The 15,281-nt window shown below is 33.8% G+C and overlaps 1 protein-coding gene across 1 annotated transcript in view; it reads right to left on the bottom strand.

Annotated features, from left to right (window-relative positions):
• Nucleotides 1-2,712: 2,712 nt before the first annotated feature.
• Nucleotides 2,713-15,281, bottom strand: part of LOC141345776 (DISP complex protein LRCH3-like) — a 30,997-nt gene continuing 18,428 nt past the window's right edge. The window contains exons 7-22 of the mRNA XM_073850673.1: nucleotides 14,995-15,088; nucleotides 14,637-14,763; nucleotides 14,400-14,545; nucleotides 14,222-14,298; nucleotides 12,289-12,334; nucleotides 12,064-12,204; nucleotides 10,034-10,081; nucleotides 9,865-9,918; nucleotides 9,305-9,385; nucleotides 8,077-8,148; nucleotides 6,293-6,326; nucleotides 6,112-6,195; nucleotides 5,087-5,187; nucleotides 3,835-3,972; nucleotides 3,680-3,757; nucleotides 2,713-3,443 (exon numbers count right to left, since the gene is read on the bottom strand). Coding sequence (XP_073706774.1) covers nucleotides 3,246-3,443; nucleotides 3,680-3,757; nucleotides 3,835-3,972; nucleotides 5,087-5,187; nucleotides 6,112-6,195; nucleotides 6,293-6,326; nucleotides 8,077-8,148; nucleotides 9,305-9,385; nucleotides 9,865-9,918; nucleotides 10,034-10,081; nucleotides 12,064-12,204; nucleotides 12,289-12,334; nucleotides 14,222-14,298; nucleotides 14,400-14,545; nucleotides 14,637-14,763; nucleotides 14,995-15,088 — 1,519 coding nt within the window. The 3' untranslated portion in view covers nucleotides 2,713-3,245. The remainder of the gene's footprint in view (nucleotides 3,444-3,679; nucleotides 3,758-3,834; nucleotides 3,973-5,086; nucleotides 5,188-6,111; nucleotides 6,196-6,292; nucleotides 6,327-8,076; nucleotides 8,149-9,304; nucleotides 9,386-9,864; nucleotides 9,919-10,033; nucleotides 10,082-12,063; nucleotides 12,205-12,288; nucleotides 12,335-14,221; nucleotides 14,299-14,399; nucleotides 14,546-14,636; nucleotides 14,764-14,994; nucleotides 15,089-15,281) is intronic.

The following is a 15,281-nucleotide window of genomic DNA, read 5'->3' as shown; positions in this document are numbered from 1 at the left end:
AAATGTAAATATAAATACATTTCTTTCTTTTTTTTCTTGTTACTATGTATTATTACAATTATTCTGAGCTCAAGCAGTATTTGTCTGCAATCTTAATGCTTTAATGCAATAATGCGTAATTATTATTTTTCTTCATTTATGTAATATACTAGAGCCAAACCGAGGTTTATAAAATGTTTGGCCCATTTTACTGACAAATTACTACAAATGTACTCATTTTCATGACTGAGGCCCAAAGTAAATGAGTAAATACAGGCTCCAAAAATAACAATAAACCACTATATAATATCATAACAGTTGTTCATATGACTTGTGCACTATATTACAAGCGTTTTGAAGCCATACAATAATTCTGTGTGAGAAAACATATTCAGTGACTTAAAACTGACTAACACTAGCTTCTCTGTCCTTGTTATATGTGACCCTGGAACACAAAACCAGTCATAAGGTTAAATTTTACAAAACTGAGATATGTACATCATATGAAAGCTCAATAAATAAGCTTTCTATTGATGTATGGTTTGTTAGGATAGGGCAATATTTGGCCGAGATACATCTATTTGAAAATCTGGAATCTGAAGGTGAAAAAAAAATCAAAATACTGAGAAAATCACCTTTAAAGTTGTCCAAATTAAGTTCTTAACAATGCATATTACTAATCAAAAATTACATTTTGATAGGTTTACAGTAGGAATTTTACAAAAAATCTTCATGGAACATGATCTTTACTTAATTTCCTAATGATTTTTGGCATAAAAGAAAAATCAATAATTTTGACCCATACAATGTATTTTTGGCTATTGCTACAAATATACCCCAGCGACTTAAGACTGGTTTTGTGGTCCAGGGTCACATATTATATCTCTATTAATTTACTTACTTTCTTCAAAAAAAGCTAAATGAGGCTTGTCATAGCACTTGCATGTTATTGCTCTTTAGTCGTTTTTGATTGCTTCCATTGTCATTTTTTTGTAAGCCGCTTTGGATAAAAGATGTGTAAGGTATGGCACATCTATCCCCATTTACTTTCATTGTATGGAAAAGAGCAGCTCAGACACTACGCCAAAATTTCTCCTTTTGTGTTTCATTGAAAAAAGCAACTCATACAGGTTTGGAATGTCGCACATTTTATTTTTGGATGAACTACTGTGTTAACTGTGAGGTGGAAGACATTGACATACACACAGTAAGGCACAAAGGGATAAAACAGGGGGAGTTTATGGTTTGGCATTCTCCGCTCTGTCTCATTTCCTTCTTTTCAAGAACGTCAGGGAGAGTTTTATTCACACAATCCCTCCGAAACTCAAAGCCTCTCAAGGTACTCGGCAGACTTTGGAAAAATGCGCAGCAATACTAACGCACAATAAAGGGCTCGTTCGCGGAGCAGGCAGCTTGTTCTGTCGTCTTGTTTAAGGCTGAATGGGCGAACCCACCCATCTTTGTGCTTTTTCGATGGAGCTTTGATTTTTGCTATGGAAAGTGCTCTCTACACACAAACACGCATATAAACACTCTCAGTTGACTGTTCGCTAAGCTCCGCCTTAGAACGTCACTGACCAATCCTACCTTAGCAACTGTTGCTGTTTATCAACCATCAAATAAGACTTTTGTCTTTTTAGTTGAATGTAATTATGTATAGTTTGTTTTAAAATAAATAGTTCTATTCAGCAAGGATGCATTAAATTGATCAAAAATGACAGTAAAGAGATTTATAATGTGACAAAAGATTTCTATTTTAAATAAATGCTGTTCTATTGAACTTTATATTTATCAAAGAATCGTGAAAAATAAAATGCATCACAGTTTCCACAAAAATATGGAGCATAACAACTTTATAATAATCAAAAAAGTTTCTTGAGCAGCAAATCAGCATATTATAATGATTTCCAAAGGATTTTTATTTATTTAATAATTTTTTTAATTTTAAAATACACTGCTGCTCAAAAGTTTGGGATCAGTAAGATTTTTACTGTTGATTTTTAATATAAAAAGTCTCTTATGCTCATCAAAGTTCAATTTATTTGATCAAAAATACAGACAAATGTAATTTTAAGAAATAATATTGCGATTCAAAAATAACATTCTTTTTAATATACTTTAAAATATAATTTATTTATGTGATGCAAACCTTAATTTTCATCAGCCATTACTCCAGTCTTCAGTGTCACATGATCCTTCAGAAATCATTTCTAATATACTGATTTATTACTTTTCTTAATTGTAAACAGTTGTGCTGCTTAATTTTTTTGCAACCTGTAATACTTTTTTCAGGATTCTTTGATGAATAAAAAGTTAAAAAGAACAGCATTTATTTAAAATAGAAATCTTTTCTAACCATACTTTACTATTACTTTTTATCAATTTAACACATCCTTGCTGAATAAAAGTAATGATTTCTTTCAAAGAGAGAAAAATTTACTGAGCCCAAACTGTTTATTGTTACAAAAGGTTTCTATTTTAAAAAAAATGCTGTTTTTTACCATTTTATTTATCAAAGAATTCAAAAAAAAAGTGTCAGGTTTCAAAAAAAATATTACGTTTCCAACACTGATAATAAATCAGCATATTAGAATGATTTCTGAAGGATCATGTGACACTGAATACTGGAGAAATGATGCTGAAAATTCAGTTTTGCATCACAGGAATAAATTACATTTTAAAGTATATTAAAATAAAAAAACGCTATATTAAATTGAATAACATTACAGTTCTTTTCTGTATTTTTAATCAAATAAACAGCCATGATGAGCAGAAAAGTCTCATTTAAGAAGCATTACAAATCTTACAAATCCCAAACTATTAAGCGGCAGTGCATATTCACATAGAAACCATTTTTTTTTATTGTAATAATATTCCACAATTTAAATGTTTTTACTGTATTTTTGATCAAATAAATGCAGCCTTGGTGAGCAGAAAAGACATTCTTTTAAAATAATTTTAAAAATCTCAAACTGAAAACTGTAGTGTAATTTAATTTTCTTTAAAAGAAAAATCTCATGTCCATGTCCATTTAGTCAATTTGTACCATTTTATGAGCACACTTTACTGAAAATTGCATGAATGCAATTTTTTAAAGCTCGCCTTAGCAAGCAAAATTACCCAAAGGGTGCGGAGCTTAGCAAAGTATCACTAGAAAACACTATAAATGTAACATCTGTGCACATAAACACCGCCTATTGTGTAATTCTGCACAAACACACAAACAACTGGCTATTTCAGTGCAGTGATCAATGTGGAAGTGCGATTTAACGGCTTGGCACCAGGTGGCAGTAGAGAGCACATAGCAGCGACATGATTGACAGGTAGAAAAGGGCAAATCCAGCCAGCTGGGTAGAAGGGGCGGAGTGAAGGGAAGGCGGAGCCAGGGAGAGCAAGGCCTCAACCAGCCTGAACACACAAACCATCTCCCCTTTCAGAACATCACCCGCTGAACACAAACTATCCTGAACATGAGCGTTCAAATAAAACACAATGAGGGGTAGATGGGATGTGAGATGGTTTAAATTGAAAGGGAATGGGGGAAGAGAGAGAAAGAGTTAGTAGTATTAGCAATCAAACTTGAAGGCACTAGAGGAAACAGCAAGAGATGTTAGGTTTGAAGCAAACGTGAAACAGAGAGGTTATTTCTTAATTTAGTTTTAAAGATACAGACTGAAGAAACCAAGGAGACCAAACATACCTGAGGAACTCCAATTCTGCGGCACGCCTCTAGGAAGTTCTCCACATTTCGTCGACACTTGGCCATCGTCAGTTTGGGCTGGAAAGAAAGAAAACATGAAACTGATGCAATCCTATGCACAACCTTGACAAAAAACAAACAAAAAGGTCACTCACCACTGCTGGTGAGGGTACATGGATGCTCGGTATGGACCTGGGACGAACATGATTGGCCAGATGGCACAACACGACCCCGTCAGTCAAAGCCGCCCCAAGATCACTGGGTAAGGACACCTTGAGCCGACACTCGATATTCTGCAGGAAGGATGCAAAATAAGACTTAAATACGACAAAGACAAAAAAGGACAAAAATAGGAAGATAGCTGATTCGCTTAGAATTTAAAAATATTGAATGCTGTTATAATGCCTTCATTGTGAAGTAAACATTCTTTAAATTTGTGTAGAGTAAAAATAAAAAAATTTGAATTTTAATTACTTCGGTAAGAGTCGGAAAAGAAAAGCTTTAGCAATAGTAAAATAGCTAAATCTCTTAAAAAGATTTAATAAAAAAATGTTTGACACAAAAACTCAATTCTGACTAAGTCTTGATTGTAAATCAAATATTCTTCAAATTTCAAGAGTAAAAAAAAATGTTTTAAGTTTAATTAACTTGGTAAGAGTTGGGCAAGAAAGAGCTTATATACTTAAATTCGCTTAGCATTAAAAAATGTGTAATTGTAAATTTTTTGCACAAAAACTCAATTCTGACATAAGGACTTGACTGTGAAATAAATATTACAATAAGTGTAATACTGCTTTAAATTGTTGTTGTTTTTTTCAAAAAAAATATTACAAAGTTTTCTGTTAAATTTCACTGCATTTTTCTGAGCAAAAAATAAATATACATTTTCCCTAATTTACAGAAGGCTCCCACTAAAATGTTATTCAGTGTAACAATCTTGTCAAGCATATTTACAAAAAAAACTATTTAGTTTTAATTCGACATTTTAAAAATGTGCCAATATCCTAGGTTTTGCCCATTTGTCAGTAAGAATTTTTACTCATTTAAAACACAATAAAATTTAATATGCCGCTAGCCTTATTCTTTTATATATTTTAATATGCACAAGTCAGAATAAGCATGTTGTTTCAATTTTTACATAAATATTGTGTTACACTGAATGACATTGTAACATTATTTAAACTAAATTTTAACATTTTATTCTCCAAAAACTTATTTGATACCTTAGAAGAAGTAGACACTTTACTTACATTTAATGTGCTTTCTATGGGCTTAAAAATCATTTTTGTACATTTCTTTTGACGTGGACATCTTAACGTCTTTGACCCATATACATATAGAAGTAATAGATAAATAAATGATGCATAACAGAAAGGGGAGGGTACTAATTGAGTTTGATTGACACACCCGTCTCAGCTGCTCTATCAGGACCGCCTCCTCTCCTGTTGGGGCGGGGCTCTGTGTGGGAGTGGCTTCTGCTGACTCCGCCTGCTGTGTGCCTGATTCTCCTGCAAAAGAGTCACACATGCCATTAGGAGCATGTCACCATGTAATTACATGAACAGGTAGAGGTTAGGAGCAGTGATTGACACGCATGTAATAGAGCATGACAGTGACTGCTCACTTTTCATTGTTATTTCAGTATTCAAAGCTGAATTTTTCAGAATCATTACTAGCATTCAGTGTCACATGATCCTTCAGAAATCATAATAATATGCCGATTTATTATCACTGTTGGAAACAGTTGTGTTGCTTAATAATTTTTTGGAACCTGTGATACTTTAAGGATTCTATGATGAATAAAAAGTTAAAAAAGAACAGCATTTGTTTAAAATAGAAATATTTTCGAACAATATACATTACTGTTCAAAAGTTTGGGGTCAGTAATTTTTTTTTTTTTTTAGAGAAATTACTACTTTTATTTAGCAAGAGTGTGTTAAATTGATAAGAAGTGATGGCAAAGACTTATATTGTTAGAAATGATTTATATTTTGAATAAATGCTGTTCTTTTTAACTTTTTATTCATCATAGAATCCTTAAAGTATCACATGTTCCAAAAAATATTTGGTAGCACAACTGTTGCCAACATAGATAATTCTAACAAATCAGCATATTAAAATAATTTCTGAAGAATCATGTGACACTGAAGACTGGCGTAATGGCTGAAAATTCAGCTTTGCATCACAGGATTTTTTTTTTTTATGTATATTAAAATAGAAACTATTATTTCATGTTGTAATAACATTCTGCAGTATTTTCTGTATATTTGATCAAATAAATGCAATCTTGATGAGCATAAGAGACTTCTGTAAGTCTTTCTGATCCCATACTTTTGAATGGCAGTGTATATAAGTGTGCGTGCATCATGTGTTTAATCATGACATCACAAATGTCACACAAAGAAGCAATCGGCTGCGTCAGGTAAACAAACCTTTTTTCTTCTCCTCTCGCTGACTCAGGCGAAACAGGTAACTCTCAGGTCGCTGAGTGGGGCCGCGGGAGGGGGATTGAAGGGCTGCAGGACGAGTAAAAAGTCACAATGGGATGAGGGGTAAAGAATTTAATTTAAAAACAAAAGGAAAGGAAAATGTCAGATTTAAACAAACACATACCGGTGGGTGACAGCGAGGCATAATCTTCACCTTGCTACCGAAGGAAGGAGAAAAAAATAAAAAGGTCAAATCAGTGGAAGTAGCATAAATAACGGGCAGTCTATCTGTGGTACGTGCTTATAGTGAACTATAGTGAAGTGTGAATCTAACCAAAAAAAATTGATTGGGGATGCACCGAATGTTCAGCAGCCGAAATTATTCAGCCGAATACAGAAAAAAAAAAAAACGCTCTTTCAGCGTTCGGCCAAATAAGCGAAAAGGCCGAATAAATTATACCAAACGATGACGTGATGCAATCAAATTTTATTTTGACAGGTTGCCGTGAAGTTTCTGTGTGTAAAGTATGATATGATGCTAGTTTTCTCAAATGAAACGGTAAAAGTGACACTCACAGCAGCTTTGGAGATTGAGTCTGTTCATGTGAGATGCAAATGCCAAAAATTAACGGGAGCATCACGCGTGCAGTAAAAAAAAAAAAAAAGCGTCTCTGCCATTCTAACATAAAGAGGCAAACGGAACATGCAGGATTCATATTAAAACGGTCTTTTTGCATTTCAGTTTTCACAGATACTAGTCCATATCGCGATTTGAATTAAGTGACAGACCAACTTTTGATTTATCAATCCAAAAATCGACGAATTTACGTGGCATTCCGCGCTATAGTAAATTCGCTTTTTATGAATGGAGTCCGCGATCCAGTCCGTGTTTTCTTGGAGGAGACATTGTAAACGCGCCCCCCTAAGATAATGGTAGGGGAAACACTGGGATATTTAGAAATATACTAGCCTAGATTTCAGAAATTCAGGTACCCTATAGTTAGGTAGACCTTCTGTAAAAGCACTGAGGTGATACTTGAGGCTCGACGTGCTGCAGTGATATGCGCATTCCTTTGTCTAAACGCTAGTTGGTGCTCCAGTATAATCGGTCTGCTGAAACTCATCCAGTGAGAAACGTTCCGCGGTGCAAAATTAAGTGCGATTAAAATGCGTTAAAAAAATTTAACACGTTATTTTTGTGTAATTAATTAATCTAAATTAACGCGTTAAAGTCCCGGCCCTACTTTAAAGTCCTTTTTCTCAGTTCTGCACTCGGCGTAGTTACTGCCTTTTTGCTTTGTAGGGCAGTATAATGTCTACTATAATGTTAAAAATGTTCAGGGTTAATTATTTTGTAATTGTTTTGTAATTGTTTTTTTTTTTTGAAAAGCAAGACAACTGTAAAAAGCAAATAATGCCTATTTAATTTGTGCAATGGTGAAAAAAATAGGCAAAATACATGGGAAAAAAAATACGAAAAACCTTGTTCGGTAGTCGGCCTTCGACCCAGTGTGTGATATTGTTTGGCTTCGGCCAAGAATTTTCATTTCGGTGCATCCCTATCACAGATATTATTTCTTGGCAGTTTTTGTGAGGTTCGCCCTCACTTTTACATTGTGTTTCTGATGTGAGAACTTCTAAACCCTAAACAAACATGCACATGCATCAGCTGAAATCTTACACCATGCCCTAAACAAGCATGATGTGAAATCTTTCAAGCATCATTTCCTCAAAGAAACAGAAATGCTGCTCAAAGTCAATTGCAATCAATCACAACATGCATTATGTTTATTATAGTCAAACACTGTATTGTTGACAGAAATCTGACATTTGTCAAAAAAAAAAAAAATTATGTAATTCTTTGTGTAGTGAATTTTTGAAGGTAAAAATCATCCACTTTAGTTTATTTGCATTTATAGAAATAAGGTGACGGATGTAGATCATCTCCAGGCTCTTGCGGTTCAGTACCTGCGGCGCACAGGAAGAGGCGACGGAGAAAGTGGGAGACACACACCCATCCAGAGGCACAGCAGAGAGTGACTAGCCAGGCAGAGCAATGCAGAGAGGGGACGAAAACGAGGGGAAATAAAGGAACGAAATTGGGAAATAAATGAAAAAAAGAAAGTTTAATTCTCTACACTAATTAATATTACAGGAAACACACATCATGAGAGAATATTACTGTAGAAATGTGTTAAATAAGGCTTAGTTCATACTCAAAATTCTAAATGATTTCTTTTAGGGGTCATAATCAGCTTTGTTTAAAAATTAAAAACAAAATTAAATTAAATTAAATTATTATTATTATTATTAGTAGTAGTAGTAGTAGTATTACCACCACTACTACTAACAAGCAACATTTAAAAAATAAGAAACATCCATAAGATTTGCATTTACTGAGGCAATTATCCCCATGCTCCAAATAAATAAATAAATAAATAAATAAATAAATAAAATTATTATTATTACTACTACTACTATTATTATTATTAAAACTGACAAACTTAAAACAAGTTTTGAAAGTGAAATAATCAAGAAAGTTCCATAATAAGCGTATTTGCATTTAAAGTGGAGGTAAATCATCTCCAGGTTCTTAAATAAAATAAAATAATTATTTTTAAAACAATTTTTGAGGGTAAAATAATTTTTTAAAATCCATAATAAGCTTATTAGCATCTACAGAAATAAAATTGGAGGCAAATAATCTCCAGGTTCAAAATAAAATAAAAAAATAAAATAAATTACAAATTATTATTTTAAATTGACTGTAGTATCTACAGAAATAATTTAAGAAATCAGAAATAATATTTCCAGGTTCAAAATTAAGTAAAATAAAATAAAATAAAATAAAATAAAATAAAATAAAATAAAATAAAATGAAATTATTATTTTAAATTTACAAGTTTAAAACTATTTTTGAGGGTAAATTCATTTTAGAAAAATCCATAAATTAAAATAAAATTGTTTTAAATTTACAAGTTTACATTATTTTTATTTTTGAGTGTAAATTCATTAAAAATAAAAAATAAAAAAAATTGGTGAGTATTGTGGCAAAAAGTGCAAAGGTTCAATACAAAAGTTTTGGGGTTTATTCATATCTCCAAACCTAATTACTAGCAATACTAATTGTGAAACACCATTAATCAAAAGTAGTGGCTGTTCAACAGCTGGCTAAACATGTCTGTGTGTCTTTCACCTGTTTGTGAGGGTCTGGCCTCTTCTTTATAGTGTTGGTATCTGTGTCTATCTCAAATATCAGTAGGGGCTCAAACTCACTCTGACACAGAACCAACATGACAGAGAAAGAGAGAGAAAGCCAGGAAGAGAAAGAAAAAGAGGAAAGGAAGAGGACAGACAGGGAAGCAAAAAGAAGCAGGGCAGGCGTGTTAAAGATGCTCGCTGGGAAAAGCAGATCTAATATTAAAGGTGCACTCAGCAAGTTAATAGTAAGCGGATAGTAATAACTATCAACTACAAGATAAGGCTAGACATATCATGATAAAACAGCCTTTTCTAGCCACTAGAACACAATATTTAATTGGAGTAAACTTTTTAATTACTGAGTGCAACTTTAAAGCATGTTAGCGGTTCAAACAGATCAGAAAAGCAGTTTTGAATAGACATAACCTTAAATCATGTTAATACATTAAGCATTTTTATAAAGATTACTAGTGGAATTTGTTAAAGCAAGTGAACACACAAGAGAAATGAGATGGAGCGGAGGATGATGCACGATCCGAGCTGATTGGCTCTTACCATGAAGAGGGCGGAGTCATCGGTGTGAGTGGACCGTCTGGAGGGGTACAGACTCTGGGATGGGACAGTACGCATATGACTAGAGCGCCACACACTCACATTCACACACAGCAGGATGAAGCGATGGATAGGGAGGAAGTGATTGTGCAAATCTGAAAGAGAGACTCACCTCACTGTCTGTCGGACTGAGCTTCGTAGGGCTCTGAGACGACTTATGCTGAAAATACAAAGACAGAAATTCAATTTCCTATCTCTAGGCACATTTGGGAAGAGTTTGTAAGCGAGATTTGTATGCTAAAGATTCAATTTTAGCATTCAGAACATCTCAGTGTATTTTGCTGTAACTTGTTTTGTGCAAACTATTAAAGGTTCACCCAAAAATTAAGTCATTTTTTAATCACTTTCAAGTTGTTTCAGGCCTATATGTGACCCTGGACCACAAAACCAGTCTTAAGTCGCTGGGGTATATTTGTAGCAATAGCCAAAAATACATTGTATGGGTCAAAATTATTGATTTTTCTTTTATGTCAGAAATCATTAGAAAGTTAAGTAAAGATCATGTTCCATGAAGATTTTTTGTAAAATTCCTACTGTAAACCTATCAAAATTTAATTTTTGATTAGTAATATGCATTGTTAAGAACTTAATTTGGACAACTTTAAAGGTGATTTTCTCAGTATTTAGATTTTTTTGCACCCTTACATTCAAGATTTTCAAATAGATATACATGTATACAACTATATATCAATAGCAAGCTTATTTATTGAGCTTTCATATGATGTATATATCTCAGTTTTGTAAAATTTAACCTTATGACTGGTTTTGTGGTCCAGGGTCACATATGAGTTGAAAACAAAAGATGATATTCTGAATAATGTTGGTAACCAAACTGTTGACGGAAGCCATAGACTTTTTTTCCATACTATAGAAGTCAATGGCTACCGTTAACTGTTTGGTTACCAATATTCTCTAAAATTACTTTTTTGTGTTCAACACAAGAAAGAAACTCTTATAGGCTTGAAACAACTTGAAAGTGAGTAAAGAATGACTGAATCTTCATTTTTGGGTGAACTTTCTCTTTAAGTCTTGCATTACTTGTGACTACTAAAAGTATGCCAATAGATTTTTTGGGTTTTTTAAAGCAGTTGCTAACAAGTGTCTAAATGGGAATACAAAGATTGCTGGAAACATTAAATTTGTTTCTTTTTACCTCTGCCTATTATACAGTTGAAGTCAAAAGTGTACATACACTTTGCAGAATCTGCTAAATGTTAATTATTTTTCTGAAATAAGGAGGATCATGCAAAATCCCTTGTTTGTCCTGAACAGTTAAACTGCATGCTGCTCTTCAGAGAAATTCTTCAGGTTCCACAAATTCTTTGTTTTTGTTTTTTAGCATTTTGTGTATTTGAACCCTTTCCAATAATGACTGCATGATTTTGAGATCCATCTTTTCACGCTGAGGACAACTGAGGGACTGATATGCAACTATTAAAGAAGGTTCAAACGCTCACTGACGCTTCAGAAGGAAACATGATGCATTAAGAGCTGAGGGTGAAAACTTTTGAACAGAATTAAGATGTGTAAATGTATCTTAATTTGCCTGAATATCACACCCAATAGTATACACAAAAATGCTGAAAAACCTAAGAATTTGTGGGGCCTGAAGGATTTCAGCAGGCAGTTTGGCTGTTCAGGATAAACAAGGGACAACCATCACCAAACAAAACACCACAGCTATGGATCATTCAGGTAACAACATAAACTTTTGAACAGGGTCATTTTTATAAATTCAACTATTGTTTTCTTTTGTGGACTATATGTAAACATTTTATGTGAAATATCTCATTCAGGTCAGTACTAAATAAAAAATAGCATGCATTTTGTTTGATCCCTCTTATTTTGGTAAAATAACTAACATTTTGTAGATATGTAAACTTTTGACTTCAACTGTATTTAGGCTTTAAATTTTTTAAAGGTTGTGTTCATTTGTAGTTATGATGAACAAAACATATATTCATAAACTTTTCTTAGTCACAAAGTCTATTTTATGCAATAGCTCAAATGCCACTGGAAAAATCCTATTGGGTTTTAGTCGATGGAACCAGGTTAATGCTAATTTCCAAGCTGACCTACAAACAACACGTCATCACTGCAGTACTATTTGTCTAATGCATTCACAATAAATTATGTGAGTACCTTGACGAAATTCATAACAGCGTCTCTTTGCACTGATCTTGTTTTCTGTCTCTCTTCCTCGTACCGCAGTGCCGCCAGCTGAGCTTCTCGTCTCACTCTCTCCACACCGCCGCCGGATCCTGACGCCACACCAGTGGACCGCTGACACAAACACAACCAGACGTTAGCCTTTGTTATTGTTTACACTGACTGCTTAATGAGATGTTCATGTATAGGGACTCTCACCTGGTTATGAGCGTATGAAGATGTGACTGCTGTATCTGACCCACCACTAGAAACAACAACAACTGTTGGTTAGACTTCATTCATATTTATAACAAGGCATCCATACACTATTGTAGAAAGTTTATTATTGCACATTTGAGTAATTCTGAGAACGTAAGTTGATAAATAATGAAAAAAAAAATCTAAATGTTCATGTTCATGTTCAAAACTATTCAACCCCCAAAAGGGTTTGCCAGTAAAGAGTTGTAGATTAAAAACTACTTTTACTTTTAAGTCCTGAATCTTCAGAAAAGCTTGTATTCAGGGTTTCTACTGATATGAACAAGTGAAATTTAAGACTTTTTAAGACCTTTTTAATACCACCTAACCCTGTAATAGAAATACACATCATATTAAATACATACAGTATATGTAATATGTAATGTAAAAAAATCTAAAATGTCATTAATATTTATTACTACAATATACAGTAAAATTTTCATATCAGCAGACAATATTCCACATGAAAATAACGCGTACTCTTTTTAAACGTATGCATCACCTTTCATTTCAAATTATTACAATTCAACAATAAATTCTAAAGGGCTGTTACCAGGCAGATTAAGTAATTTACTTTGCAAAATAACAAGTGCAATTAATAATATATAATGTTATAAGATTAATGTTTTAAATTCATTTATTAATTTACAAACAAGAAATGTTTGGGGGAATCTTCGTTCTGTCCAATGACTGTAAACAGTCATGAGGTCCACCAGACTGAAAATATTTTAGCTGTAATGTGACCAAAAATATTTAAGAATTTAAGACATTTTAAGGACCTGCGGACACCCTGTGTATTTGTAAAACACTGCAGTCTCTCTGGGGGGTTAAATAATTTTGATTGCACCTGTATATAATATATATAATATATATATATATATATATATATATATATTAGGGGTGTGACGAGACACTTATCTCACGAGACGAGACGAGACGAGATTTTGGGTTCACGAGAACGAGACGAGATGAGATTTAACTTTTTAAAATAAATCCTCAATGATGAAATATATAGGGGACAATAGTATTTTATTCAACAAAAAACACAAAATGCAAAAAAAAATAAATAAATAAATAAATGTAGGTGCATTTTGATGAAAATAAACTTATATTTTAATGAATTATATGCAGTAATAAAAATGCTGCATGATTCTGGGTAAACTGAAAAACAATTGTCTTTTATAAACTGGAGATCACGATTCTGAAGAAAAAAAGGATTAGAAAATTAAACTAAATTACATAATTTACTAGTGGTTCTGAAATAATGTTCATTGCTTAAGTCTGAAAAAAAAAAAAAATGAAGGAGCCCGTGTCTCAATTAATAAAGACTTTCACTATTGGAATCTCTTGAATGTTTAATTCAATGAAAAATACTTTTTTTTAAACGTGCAGTTGTCGCCCTCTCCTGGTGAAGAGAATAAACGTTTCTCTACATACCTGTTATACTTTCGTTTTTGATCGCTACTGTAGACAATAAGTGTTTATATCCAAACTATAAGCTTTTATCCCAGTACTTATGTTATTTAAATGTCTGTAACAAAGATATGATGATGATTATGTGGTTAAAAAGACTGTTTGTGTTGCTTTCTGAAACCATAGCAGTAAGAATGCAGATTTGAATGTCTTCAATAACTTTCACATCGGCGTCAGTGGAGCGTGAAACAGTTGTAATAGACAATGCTGAATCGTTGTCATTCATGAATAAGATCGCATGGGTGTTTGAATAGAGATCGTGATATTTATATAACTATTAGTCATGCAGCCCTAATGTAAACACTGCAAAATGTTTTGCCATGATATCGCCACGTTCTCGCGAGACCAGTCAGATCTCGCGGGACACATCGGAGTCTCGCGAGATCTCGTCACACCCCTAATATATATACATGTTCAGTACCGGTTATTTAAGGAGTTCTGGCGTCTCGGATCATCAGTTCTCATGTCTCTGGATGGGCTGGTCTTCACAGGTGAACCCTATAAACATAGCAAATCTATCATTAGCGCTATGTTAACAACATAATCCGACAGTTGTTGACTAGAACTGATGTGATCAAACAGTAAGCGTTAGTGCGTACCTCTCTGGTGATCCGTCTTTCAATGTAGGCCATAAACTGTGAGCTAAGGCTGATAGGCTCCGCCCCTCTACGGCTCCGCCCATCCTCATCATCATCATCCCCCGTACAGCTGTCAATGAAGTCTATCTGTTCAAGCTCTGCATCCACTACAGAAAGAGACAATAAAGTGCTTAAAAATGAAAACTTCTCATGGCTTATTACTAGATTCTGAGCGACAGTGCTTCATAAGGCTCTCACATGTGCCGTTAGTCACGTGAGACCCCGTCCGATGATCCTCGCGTTCTCTGTCTCGATCTCGTCGCTGTCTTTGCTCTTTGGTGATTTCCGCCACTCTCAAAGGCAAGTCTGACAACTCATCTGAAGGCTGGGGAAAAAGGAAGAACAGAACAATAAAATGAATGAATGAATGAATGAATGATGCATTTATATAGCGCTTTCATTGTGTATTGCCGTACACCCAAAGCGCTTTACAATCATATGGGGGATCTCTCCTCAAACCATCACCAGTGTGCAGCATCCACTTGGATGATGAGTGATGAGTGATGTATAATGGAGAAAAACAGATTTCTGACTGAGTGATCTGAAAAGCACTTGCCTCATTTCCTGACCATCTCTTGTCTCCGCTGTCCACACTGTTAAAGCCAGAGTCCAGAGCTCCATACGGCCGGCCCGAATACAAATCCTCTGCACTGAGAGACAGATAGACCAGAGAGAACATTACATCATCTGAGGTTTCATGAGAACCAAACACATAGAAATGGTTTGCAAATTAATTCATTTCTAACACACATCAATTAAAAAAGATTTTTTGCCGTTTTTGTAAAAATACATGAATGATTTGCCTGTGAAAAGTCTCCACAATGCTAGGGTGTTTTTCATTTT

Source organism: Garra rufa, chromosome 11, assembly GCF_049309525.1.
Source record: "Garra rufa chromosome 11, GarRuf1.0, whole genome shotgun sequence".
NCBI lineage: Eukaryota > Metazoa > Chordata > Actinopteri > Cypriniformes > Cyprinidae > Garra > Garra rufa.
Note: the sequence above shows the minus strand (reverse complement) of the source record. Positions and strands in the feature narration are given on the sequence as shown.